The sequence below is a fragment of the Pelmatolapia mariae genome, linkage group LG18 (genome assembly GCF_036321145.2).
Source record: "Pelmatolapia mariae isolate MD_Pm_ZW linkage group LG18, Pm_UMD_F_2, whole genome shotgun sequence".
NCBI lineage: Eukaryota > Metazoa > Chordata > Actinopteri > Cichliformes > Cichlidae > Pelmatolapia > Pelmatolapia mariae.
This window is the reverse complement of record NC_086243.1, coordinates 12,473,698-12,487,518: the sequence shown is the minus strand read 5'-3', so window position 1 is coordinate 12,487,518 and position 13,821 is coordinate 12,473,698. Positions and strand designations below refer to the sequence as shown.

Sequence of the window (13,821 nt, the reverse complement as noted above, 5' to 3'; positions counted from 1 at the left end):
CTCTTGCATGCTCCTTAATTTGTGTAAAATGAACATGAAGCCAGTTAACAATAATTGGATACAAGTCTTTGTTGTTGTTCTGTTAATGAAGCAAGAATCAGGGTGATGGGGCAAAAAAAAAAGAAGCGATGTATTTAAATCAGCACTAAATGTGATTTAATGTATAGTTTAAACAGTATTTTACAATTTGAAGAGTTGAGAACTTTTTTCCCCCCAACAAATGTAATCAGAAATCTTTTTAACAGACTCAGTATAATTTATTTTGACAGCAGTAAGTGATAATCAGTTTCCTTTTAATGCCAGGGATGTATTTTAAAAACCTGGCCTACTCAGAAGCCTCTTTTCTTTCTGCGAGAGACGTGGCGCTGCCTCGATTCAGCGCTGTTATTCGATGATGTATAAGCTCTGGCAGTGTATCCTATAGGAATCCAGTTTAATAATTTAATAGGAGAATAAATGGAAACATTTGTAAGGTTGTACAGGCAGCCGTCTATTCTTCTGTCTGTCTGTCCTCTCTTTTACCACTTTATTGCCCCTCTTTCTCCCTCACCCCACCTTCCTGCCTGCCACTCCTTTCTGTTATCTTTTCTCTTGTCAATCTCTTTCTCTCCCTCCTTTTAATTTCTTCTTCTTAGCTCTCAATTTGATTTTGTTTTTCTGTTTTCACATTCAGGTAATACTTTATTACTTTATGTTTGTATTATCCTACTTTTCCTCACCGATGATGGGCGGTGTTGGAGTGAGATTTTAAGCCAGCTCCTTCTGTATAGACACATGAACTCTAAACTAGTTTGGATTCTCTGATAGGAGCTTTACCAAGTCTCAAATCTAAAAGGAGCTCCTCAGATTCAAAGTGTCCTGAATGAGAGAATAAGCCTTCCAGAATCAGTAAAAACCATCTTAGACATTTTTCATTTTAATCCCTTTCTGCATTTTTCATTTTATCTGTATTGCCCTCCTTCTTATTTTATACTGCTTTTATACTTCTTCTTATCATTATTATCACCTCTTGGTAGTGGTAGTCTCGCCTTTTTTTTCTACTGTCGCCAAAGGAGAGATGTCTTTCACCTGTAATCAAACACACAGTGAAAAGAAATGGATTTGACGTGACTTAAACTGATCAATACTGGCACGCTAACGCAGTGTCTTACAATATGAGCTGGGACTTAAATTAAATATAGATTATCATCCAGTTGTGTCCCTGTAGTAATATATTTTCATGAGCTTCAGTGACCAGGGGAAGACAACACAACAGATATTTTGATTTCAATAGCAGGATGGATACAAGTTAATAATCTTTTCCACTAATGTTATTTACAGGAACTCACTATCTTGTTTCTTGTGTCTGTCTCTATATTACTGTCATATCAGATTGTATACAATGCTCTAAACACACAGATCGACTTTAAGACTGTTTCTTCTAGTAAGTCAATTAGTCTTCCATAATGTGAAGTCTAATTCTGTAATGGCTGCAGATGGATCTCAGGAAGTGGCCAAAGACGCCATGCACATTGTGGCCATTGACACATGTAACCTTATTAAAGGGAAGCCTGAGTCTGGGGATGGCAGCGTCTGTCTCTCAGTTGTTCAGTTCACTGTTTTTTGTCTGGGCTCCAGGCCTATTACAATGATTTTAACTTAATTTTAGACATGCAAAGCATGAATCCCACTGACTTTGGTGAACTACTGACTTTTTCTCTGTGCCGTAACATACCATTTTAAGGAGCTCAACAACTAACTGTCTTGATTTTTCATGCCAGTCGTTTGATATTTAGCTCTGTGTTATCCTGCTGGAAGCAGTCATCAGAAGATAGGTACTCTGTGGTGATTAAGGGATAGACATAGTGCAGCAATACTCAGGTAGGCTGTGGTATTTAAACAATGCTCAGTTGGTACTAAGAGGCCCGAAGTGTGCCAAGAAAATATCCCTCATATTATTACACTACCAGCAGCCTGACCTATGGATACAAGCCAGGATGTTTTCATGTTCATTTTGACCCTGAATATCAGAGCAGAAATCAAGACTCATCAGACCAGGCAACACTTTTTCAATCTTTTATTGTCCAATATTAGTGAGCCTGTGAGAACTATAGCCCCAATTTCCTCTTCTTAGCTGACAGGAGTGGCACCGCGTGTGGTCTTCTGCTGCTATAGCTCATGCTTCAAGGTTGTATGTGTGAACATTCAGAGATGTTCTTCTGCATACTTTTGTTGTAATAAGTGGTTGTTTTAGTTACTGTTGCCTCCCTGTTAGTTCAAAGCAGCCTGGCTATTCTCCTCTGACCTCTGGCATCAACAAGGAATTTTTATCCAGAGAACTGCTGTTCACTTTATTCTTTCTCTTTTTTCAACACGTGTAAACCCTAGAGATGGATGTGTGGGGAAAATCCCAGTAGATCAGCAGTTTGTGAAAAACTCAGACCAGCCCATCTGGCACCCTCAACCACACCATGTTCAAAGTCACCTTTCTTCCCGTCTGCACTTCAGCAGGTCGTCTCGACCATGCCTACATGCTTAAATGCACTGAATTGCTGCCATGTGATATATTAGATATTTAGATATTGATATGCTGTGCACTTGATCAGGAAGTAGCTGGTGACTCTAGAATATGACAACAATAATATTTGTTTAAATTTGTGGAGAAATTGCTCAAACATTGGGAAAACCCCCCAGCGTGTACGTACATGTCCTCCAAAATCAACTACTGAGTATTATAATCAAAATAGCTGTCTGTCCTGTTTTCTGGCTTAGAAGTGAGCCCTTTAAGCTCAGTTTATAATTTCCTTTGTATATATATATGTGTGTGTGTACTAGTCTGGACTGCAGATTCACATGCATACAGTTAATGACACGTCGACACGTTTTCACAAATGAAAAATTGTGACTACATGACAGCAAGAATCTGAGCCAATGTTTGTTTATAGCAGCTCATCAAGCAAAAAGGAAACACCACTTGTGTTAATGTACAATCTTTATTTTCCTGTGCTTTTCCTGTGTTTTTCCTGAGCATACAGTCTGTACAAACATGCAAAAGGTACTTGGATCAGCGATGAAATTGACATCGGAAGAACACATTAAATGGAAAGTATAGACAGTTCTTTATTGCTTTCAGCTTTGAGAAATTATCTTATAGAAAGCTGCTGCTGTAGTTTAGCCGATCTTCTCTAGAAAGTTGTTCCAGACTCTTTTCTTTTCTCTTTGAATGCAAGCTCAATTTTTGTTTCATTACTGTGGCTCAGTACAAGGATGTCAAGGATGAATACTTTAAACGCATCACTAATGGCTTTACAGTACTTCATGTCATGAAAGCCAGTATTGGTAATAGCCCATTTCCATGGTCTGATGTGTGCTTTTTTCCTAATATATAGCTCCAATATCAGACTGCCTTTAAAAATTCCCAGCTCTGCTGTGTCAACCACCACCCAATTTGTTTGGGATAAATGTAAGACCTTGAGCTAGAAATTGAACTTGCCATCCATGAGTAAACTGAACTGGCTGTGGGCTGCTATTAGACTTACTGAAGACATCTTCAAATGTAAATGAAATGCTGTGTGAGCATGATGGATTAATATGTATTTATGCATGGTTAGTGCAGGCACACAGGAATGAAGAATCACTTTGGTACTGCTCATTTTTATAGTCACCTCAGCACTTCACTTTAATATTATCATGACTTTCGAGAGTCTCTCTGTAACATTGTTTCAGTTCATTTCATGTCTACTTTTTTATGGTAATTTTACACAGAAGAGTAAATCCAAGGAAATCTGAAAAACATAAGGATCAGGCTGTACCTGCATTAGGACATAAAAGTGTATGTGTTTTAATGTCCTGGTTAATGCACCATTGGATCCAGCATTACAAGTAAAATGTTCCTGAAGTAAAGATACCTAAATACCACTTGAAAACAGACCTCCACTTTTCTCTTTTCGCATTCCAGCAGAGCAGAGTCATGCTGTGTGCTGCAGTGCTTTCTATCTACTGCATGAGCATAAGATGACACTTCTTCCATGAATAATGTCATCCCTTGTGGTTATCTTTCACTGCTTATGATCCACTCTGTACTCTCTCTCAGCATGGTAGGAGTGCCATCTAGAAACATTAGATCCTTGGCAGCACAATGAAAGATTATAAGACAAATGTGACGAAGAGTTAACACAAAAGGTCATGTATTACACACATAGATGAAGATTCTTAGGTCTTGCTTTTATGTTATAAATCTAATAATAAGGCTTCGAAAGCACCGTAAACTTGTTCAAGAGGCTTTTATATAAGCCACTCTTTTGTCACAAGCTGAAATTCACCAAATCTAAAATGTGTTTGTCTCGGGGTTTTTTTCTCCTACACATCAAATGTGTTGCTTTAAATTTGTGTTTCTTTTGTTCAGACCTATTTTCTAGTTTTTGACCCTGTCCTCTCAATTCAGTGACAAGCGGGGGAGAAAATGGGATAGTAGGACAAAACTACTAAGATTTGTTCAAACAGATGAAAAGCGGCGAGAAAGCTTTAGGAAGAGTTTGATGCATTTTAAATCACTGCCAGCTGGACATGTCATCTGCTCATTGGCATGAGACAAAGTGTTCCTCTTCAATGGATTGAAAGGTCGGGTTGACATCCCAGCTCCCTGCAGGGACTCACACTTGTGCACCAGAGATGCAGTATGTGTGTGGATACACAAAAGTGCCCAAGCGCATATGGTTTTTCTTGTGCCACGCTGGTGTCTGTGTATTTGTGAGGTCCTGCTGCAATGAAGCAGAAGAATGTTCAATTTAAAGAATCAGTAATTCCTGCATGTGTGGTGGTGATCTGTGTTAACCTGTGATTTGCAGCATGGTGGTTATACTAGAAATTGTATAGTAATAAATAGAGATGCACAGAGTAAGAAACAGGGAAACAGACAATTGTAAGAAGCTTGAAAGTCAATATTTGGTATGTCCAAATATTGTTATTCTTCAGAACTTTCTTGGGCCAGCTTTCCTCTAATGTCTTTAAGTAGTCTCCATTAATAGTTCTCCAGACTTGATGAAGGATGTTCAAAGCTCTTCTTTGGATGTTGGCTGCCTTTTATTCCGTTTTCTATCAAGATGATCCCACACTGATTCAGTAGTGTTGTTGTTGGGATCTGTGAAGGCCAGTACATGATTGATAGTGTTTCATTGTGTTTCTTCTATCGGGGTATGTTTACATTGTCTGGGCAGTGTGTTTGTGATCAGCGTCATGCTGAAAAATGAAGCCATTGCCAGTCAGACTTGAATTGCATTGTGGCTCACACTTTCAGCCACGATGGCATTTTCGGCACTTTCCACACCACCATTGGCTGAAAGGCAGTCCCAAACCGTGACACAGCCTCCACTGTGCTTTATAGTTGGGCTGACCTCCTTCGTACATATTAACAATTTGAACCAAACAAGTCAAATTTAGAATCATCAATTCCTTCAGATCTGTTATCATTGATTTTTTAAGTCCAGTTCTTTTGAAATTTGGCGTACCTCAGCTTTTTCTCACTATTTTGCTTCTTTAAGAATGGCTTCTTGACAGTCAGCCTTCCACCTAGACCATTTCTGATGAGGCTTTGGCTGATAATAGGTGGATCAACTGAAGGGCCAGATGCATCTCTCATGTTCTATGTCAGGTCTTTGCTGGATTTTTTCACAGTTTCTTAAGGACATGACTTTAAGATGCTGTTCATCTGCTTTTTTGTTTTTAGTCTGCCGCTTCTTTTGTCCTCCACTTGCTCAGTTTCCTTCCATTTTTGAAAGACATGATGCACACAGTGCCAAGCTATGCTAAGCTTTTGGCAAAGCTAACTTTGGGAATCACCTTGTTAGTATGAAAATACAATTTTATGCCTCTCAATTTCTGTTATGTTTGCCCTTTTTTGTAAATTCAGCTAGTGAAATGCAAACAAATGATGTTTTTTTTTGCAACAAGCTGCCAGTAACAGTTCCTAAAGATTTTTTTTTTCTTTTTGCTAAATTATCTATTAGGCGTAGACACCACACTGGTTCATCCCTTTAGTTAGGTTATTTTTCCTTTAAAAGCAATAAACATTTCACTGCATATCGTACTGTGTTTGACTGTGTATGTGACAAATAAAATAAAAAAAAAAACCCCAAAACAAATTCCTCTGTAAAGGGTTGGAGGTTTGGGTCTGAAAATGAGTGAAAAAGTTGCCAATGTGCAGAGAAAAAACTAAAAGGATCTTCTGAAAGTCTGTAGAACTTTTGCTTAAGACAACTTTAAGAATTACAAGAAAGTGTGGCTGGTAAAGAAATAAGGGGGACCTCGCAACTTTTGCACAGCACATTACTGGAAGTCAAAGTGTAGTTTACAGCTTTGCTGCAATGCTTTATCAAAGAATCACAAATTCTATCCAACAAACAACATTTTCTTTCCACACTGTTCGCCTCTTGACTTTTATTGCTCCTTTTTGCCACCTGTGAAAAAGCAACACTCCAGTGGAGGGTTATATCCTTTTGCGTTTCTCATTCTGAGTCTGTCTGTTGAGGTGACTCACTGCATTATGATAAACATGGTCATAAACTGTAGAATGAACATAGCATTGTACTAATGAAAGTACCAGTCTTTGCAGTAATGCTGTTACTTTCTGCTCCTCCCTTATTCACAAGGCATCACTATAGCAGGCAGCTCTGTGTTTGTTTTTGTTTTTGCTTTCCCTGATGTACTCCCAAAGGGATTTGAATTTCCTCTTGGGATCCAGGGATCTTTTACTTGTTAGGGCAATGTATAAATGGCTACACTATGTCTTTGCTGTAATACTGTGAACAAAATGTGCATTGAATTTCTCAAGTACAGCTATACAAACTAAGACAGTATCATTTATGCCATCCTTCCTCCTCTTTTCACAGTCAACAAGCACAAGCCATGGATAGAAGCCTCTTATCATGGAGTGATCACAGAGAACATGGACACAGTGCTGCTGGACCCTCCGCTGGTAGCTCTAGACAAGGATGCCCCGGTGCCGTATGCTGGTAGGAGATGCAAATGCAAAATCACAAACACATTAATATCTGTTGTACAGCAAAGTGCACACATTTTAATAGAATGCAGCATGTTTATGTACACACATAGTACACAGAGTGTTTCTCAATCACAAACAGAGAAGACTTTGACGAGGATGCTTCAGTGCTGTGTGCAGGCAACTGTGGCAACTTCACACCCCAAGACAAAAACAGATGATCCACCAGTTCTCTGTACTCACTGTTTGTCATGGAGACTGAATTCCATTTATCACAGTTAGCAGTCTAAAACAAATGGCTTTCTTTTTAAAGAGAACCATTTTTTTCTTGCCGTTGTGCAGAATTACTTTACATGGCCCCAAAAAATAAAAAAAATCAAAGAGTTTCCTTTCTTTCTAACTCAACAGAAAACTTCTGGCCAGGATTGAGGAATTTAAATTCACAAACGCATAGACCAAGGTATTCAAGCTTACGAAAATAGGTTTATTTTTATTCTCTCACAGCCTCTTCGGTCTTCCTGTCAGGGATCTTTTCGTGGCTTCTGCTGAGGCAATTTTTTCCCATAAGCTGAAATGCCCCATTAACCTCAACAAAAGGTTGCTCTTAAATATTGAAACATATGGATATATCTCTCCTCAGCGTTTCATGATGACAATATTTATTTCAGAAGCAAAACAATGCTCTGTCATTTTCACTAAAACACTCTAGAATTTAAGCAGGGTTTACTTCACTGAATTTGCATTGTAGTAAACAGCATCTCAGCTCCAGTTTTATTAAATTATAGCTATTTGTATTCCGCTATCATACATTTGCTTTAATCCCAGTCACTGCAGTATTTAATATTAATTAGTGTATTATATATTTACAAAGATTTTAATACCCTTAAGGTGTCTAGCATGTGCCCTTTAGCAATAACTGATTGCAGCATCTGCATTCACTTGAAAGTTTGGTTACTGAGTACTCAGTGTAACTTTTTCGGAAAAAAAAGTTCTCTGTGTTGTAGTGCAGTAAAAATCTCCTGGGTAGCGTGAAAAACAACTCAGGAACAACCTTTGTTCAGTTTAACGTTTTATTGCGCTCGTGTTTGAAGTTTGAGCTGCCACACAAACCACAGTCTTTAACATAGACGTGGATGCTCTGGGTGTAGCACTCACATGTGACACATTTAATAATGATGGTGCAACATCATTATAAACCTCATCTCCAGATCGTAGTTTCTGGAGCCGATTATATCGCCTAACAAGAGCTAAAATCAGGCAGGCGTTACACAGGTACAGCAGTGCTGACAGTGACAGGAAGAAAAGGGACAGAGAGTGCTGTTATAATTAGACAAAGTATTCTGAGACTCAAAGGCAAACGAAGAGGCTTTTGGCAGCTAACGCTTAACAGCTCATTATGGCGAAATGGCTGCTATTAATCCCAGAGCTGACAACCATGGAAAACTGATACTCAGCTATTTTTCTTCTTCGGTTTTCTTTTTTTGTGCGTGTTTGTGCCAGGCAATCTTTTCTGTTGCTTTCTGTGTTTCTCGTGAGCTGTTCTGTAAATAATCGGTAAATACAGCTGACTGTAAAGAGTGTTAAATAGCTGAAATTCATTTTCAACAGCTTTTTATACTAAACAACATTGTACATGTTGTGTAGTACTCTATGATGTAACCCAAATGCTGTAGAATCTGCATTGTAGTTTTACTGTACTGTATAGAGATTTAACGATCCCCTTGCGGGGGAAAGGAAGACTTAGTTTCACCTCAGAAAAAACGCAGAATATATTTAGCAACAATAGCAACTACAGTCATATCTTATTCATTAAAAGTGAAGACACTAAGGAAACCGCTTCCAGACATTGTTTCTGTCCACCCAAGCAGCCTTACAGTATTTTACAGCACATAACGTTCCCTGGTAACCAAATCCATGATGCGGTAAAGGTTTAATGACACCGTGACAAGTAGGCAAACAAAAGAGGAAATTAATTGTAATTGTTTTTCTCCATGATTAACATGTGGTTTGTTTACTTGAGAAGGTCAAGCTTTGTGAAATATTGCCCCAGAGGAAAACGCAGAGCTGTACACTGGCTGCTGACTGGTGATATTTCTCTCCCTGAATGTTTTTCATTGCATACGGTCTAATGAATGAAACCCATACAATAGCTACCAAGGAGACTGAAAAAATGGCCATAAAAGAGCAGCTCTGTCCCAATTTATCTCCCCTGGCAATTGCTACAGCTCACCCTGGGTTTTGCACACAATGCCCTCCTTTGGAGTTGAACTATTCTCTCAAATTTTTATCTCGATCTAGACCTTCATTTGTATCTTTCTCTCCACCTGGCGCCACATTCTTTCTCTCTCAATCCAGCTATCCTTCTTCCACTTCACTATGTCGACGCTTTGCTCCTAGCAAGCCCATATACAGCCAGTCACTTGCGCATTATATACACTCTCATCAATCCTGGTTTTGTTTTACTGCTGAAAGGAGAGGGATATCCTTCTGGCTCCACATCATTTGCAATGTGGAAACACAGATGAAGATTGCTAGGTACTTTTCTTCTGTAATTCTTTATTTTTAATCATGCTGAATGTCTCACCTTCGCTTCTTACCCCATCTCACATGTTTGAACATCTGTTTTTTTTCTCTTTACCATTTCGTCTTTGGCTCTGTCCCGCCCTCGTCTGCAGCACCACATTTCACTTTGATGTAAACTACCCACAGTGGGCCTAACTTGAACATTATACGCTGAGACAGGCATCCTGGAGATAAATTTGTTATTACTATGTGGCTTGATGGCATCCTGTACCCCCCACCCCGCTCCACCACCTACACGTCCCTTGAGCAAAGGTGTGTGGGTCGAGGAGTATGTGCTGATAGAGCGTTCTCAATCAAATTAGCATGAGGAATGGTGACAGTGGACTCTGGGGTGCAGCAAGCCAAGCAGACAGTTTCATTTGCCTACTCTTTATCTCAAGGCCACAGTCAACAGACACAGATTCTTCCCATTCATCATGGCACCAGAATAATCTACTATGGTACATTGTTTCCACTGCAGGACTCACACGGGGTAAAGGAGCACAAATTGTTTGAGAATGAGAGGCAAAGTGTGAATAGTCAGATGACAGAAAACAGAGAAGCCAGATGGACAATGACAGTGAGAGCAGGCTATCACAAGCAAACTAAACATGTTTGATCATTCCCATTGGCTGCATCTGGACACTCATGGTTATTATTGGCAATTATTACTTTAAGTTTACTGTGGTTGGTTTTTGGTTTTTTTTAAATATTGGATACGAAATCATCATCTGTTTATTTCTCCTAATGAACTGTTTGTGTTTCATTTTCTGAGGCCAGTCTCTCTGACCGTTAAGTATCTTAAAAGATATCTGCATAAACAAATGCCTGCAAACGTCAATGAACTGAAGCAGTGCTGTAAACAAGAGTGAGTTAAAATTCACAGGAAAAACAATTATTACAAAGCATTCTGTCAAAAATATACTTTGATTTAGTATGATTTAATGATTTTAAAAATATAAAGTAACTATTTAAAACTTTTGCATTTTTTCCTAGTAAGACTGCTAAAAGATTTCTAATGCTTTACGTTTAGCTTTAGTCAGGGTTTAAGTTATGGGAAAGTTCAGTGTCCACAATAATGATACATATAATAATAATATTAATGTGTCTAGAAAAATCCCAAAAGCCTTAATGGAGATCAGGACTCAACCTGGGTTTTTTTTTTTAATGCAACTTGTGATGAGACCAGGTTTGCTCTCATGCAGAATTAATTGTCCAGTAGAGGCCAGTGAATAGTGCAAAACATAGATACATTTTTTATGGAATCTGTTAGGTCCCGACTGATCCCGACTCTGTATCTGGAATAAAAATGGTTATAAAAATGAACAAATACAACTTTCTCTCTTTAATTAAATCTGAGATAAGACCCATACAAGCAAAAAGCTCAACTTCAACTGTGTGAGCACAGACGCTGGCTAACAACAAATAGCCTTGTTGTAGCCCAGTATGTCTCTGAACGCCTCAGAATTCATTTGGCTACTTCAGCCCTGTGTCACATCATCAACAAACAGTGGTGTCAGTGCCACCGGCAGCCATGCACACCCGAGCCATTGCACTGCCTCCACCGTGTCTTACAGATGATGTGGTATGCTGTTCCACACCTTCTCTATACTTTTCCCTTGCCATCATTCTGGTAGAGGTTGATTTTGGTTTCATCTGTTCAAAGAATGTTTTTCCAGAACTGTTTTGGCTTTTTAGCAAAGTTCAATCTAGCTTTTCTATTCTTGAGGTTTTTGTGTGGCTTCTGCCTTGCAGAAAACTCCCTGTATTTACTTTAATGCAGTTTTCTCTTTATGGTACACTTGGATATTGATAGACCTACCTCCTGCAGAGTGTTGTTCACTTGGTTGGCTGTTCTGAAGGGGTTTCTCTTAAACCACGGAAATCATTCTGCGATCATCCACCACCGCTGTCTTCCATTTGCATTGCTGAATTCACCAGTGCTTGCTTTCTTTCTTTCTTTCTTTCTTTCTTTCTCAGGATGTATCAAACTGTAGATTTTGTCACTCCTAATATTGTAGCACTTTCTCTGTTTTTTTTTTCTGTTTTTGCAGCTTAAGGGTGGCTTGTTTCTGTCATGGCTGTGTCCGGGTAGGCAGGAAAAAGGACCCAAAATGCAGACTCGTGGAGGTGGAATTTAAACTCAAAGTCCACTGCTTTATTGTAGGCATAAATCAGGAAACGGAACAGAACGATGAGGGCATGAAACTGAACTACACAGGCCAGAATGAGGGTACGACGTGACGACGAGCAGGAGCAGACACAGACATTAAATACAGGAGGAAAGTAGGGCAAAGGGAAAACACCTGGAAGACACAGCTGACATCGATCAGCAGACAGGACAGGCAGACGCCAAACTAGAAACGCTAACGTAGGGCACAGACTGTCAAAGTAAAGCAGGAAACAAACTGGCACAGAACAAAACCAATACTAAACACTAGAAATCTCAAACTACAAGAAAATCATAATACACAAAACACTGGGTCACGGACCCAGGACCGTGACAGTTTCACCTGCATGGAGCACTCCTCTGACTGCATGTTGTCTGTTCTCAGCAAAATCTTCCAAATGCAAGCACCACACCTCAATTCAATTCCAGGCTTTTATCTGCTTAATTGATAATGACATAACAAAGGAATTGCCCACACCTGTCCATGAAATAGCCTTTGAGTCAATTGTCCAGTTACTTTTGCCTTAAAAGGGAGAGTGGCACATGTTAAGGAGCAGAAACTTCTAAACCCTTCATCCAATTTGAATCTGGATACCCTCAAATGAAAGCTGAGAGTCTACACATTATGTCCATGTCCATTATATAACTTTAATTGAAAAATGTTTCACAACAGGTGAAAAAACAAATCTTGTTGTCCATGTTCCCTTTCATACATGATTCTTACTCAGGCGTGTGAGTGTATACATTTATACATTTAATTTTAAGAAAAGTCCGTTTGTGAAGATTCAGCCCCCCTGTTCCCCCCTCAGTCTGTCTGTGTAAGTTCATTTTCCATTTCAGCTATTTGCTGCTGTGTGAGCCATGGACGGTCCCCTTTAACCTCATTATTACTTTACTTTGTACAGCAAAAATATTACCATGATAATAACAGCCTATTGATGTGCTGCCTAATTGTATCAGTGTTTGCAATATTTATCATCTGTTCCAAAACAACAGGAAAAGACTGTATTTCAAGCCAAGACAATTCTTGATCAGTTTGCCAAATCCAAAACTACATAAACCAACTACCTGAAAGTAAAGCTGCACCTAGGTGACTAAAGCAGAGATGATAATTAAAAAGTGGAGCCCAACGAAGCACAAGCTAAGTGAAAATTTAAAGGTGGCGGGGAAAAACAGAAATTGGAACAAGGAAGGAGGGAGAGAGGCAGGAAATGTTGGGGGGGAAAAAAGGTGAGGTAAGAGAAGGAGATGAAAGAGAGAAACAAAGATCCATCCAAAAAATGAGGATGTGAAGTATACGTGTGTGCGTGCGAAAATGAGACTGAGAGAATAGAAAGAGACGATGTGATGGATCATCAAAGGATAAGAGAGGATATTGAAGGCAAAGTCTGATCAAACCTGCAGGTGTCTGTTTCTCTAAGGACGAGAGGAACATATCACTTTGTCTGCCTCTCTCTCTCTCTCCCGTTCTCCTTCTTCCTTCTGTCTGTCCTCTTTGCCTTTGTGCGATGGTTAAATTTCTGCAGTGGGCGCTTAGTTGTGAGGTAACACCGAGGCAGGTCTGAAACATGAAACAGAACATCAAAGATTCTGCATTCTCTTCAGCTTTGACACCTACAAACTGGATTTCACTCTGCTGCAACCGCCATTAGCACACAGCATTATAAAAACTCATTTAATTCTGTCAGCACCGTGTCTGTTAGCTCCTGCATAAGTAATCACAGAGCGCACAAAGCCAAACTCACTAGCCGAGTTATTATGAAGTGAGTATTAATAAGTTAAAATTGTTGCTTATAGAAAGAAACCCACTGGGAGTGTCACCTGTTATCTTGCATGTTTTTAATTGAAAATGTTTTAATTATCTAAACACAATAAGATATGCATGAGATAAGATGAGTCGTTATGCTTATCAGTCAAAATTTAGCACTTTCACTGGAGCATAATGGAGCATTAGTGGTACAACTCCATGTAGTTTGTGTACTTTGTCGACACATACACAAATCCACAGTGGAGGTGGAACTGTAGTATAGCTGTGCTACTTAATTTATGTCTTATAGGCTTAATTTGGCCCAAGAGCCATAAGTTGGCTCATCCAGCTGGTCTGCAGAGCATA

At 39.2% G+C, this 13,821-nt stretch overlaps 1 protein-coding gene across 1 annotated transcript in view; it reads left to right on the top strand.

Moving 5' to 3' along the window:
- Positions 1–13,821, top strand: part of clstn2a (calsyntenin 2a) — a 153,952-nt gene that overhangs the window by 73,117 nt on the left and 67,014 nt on the right. The window contains exon 2 of the mRNA XM_063461335.1: positions 6,867–6,989. Within this exon, the coding sequence (XP_063317405.1) occupies positions 6,867–6,989 (123 nt within the window). The remainder of the gene's footprint in view (positions 1–6,866; positions 6,990–13,821) is intronic.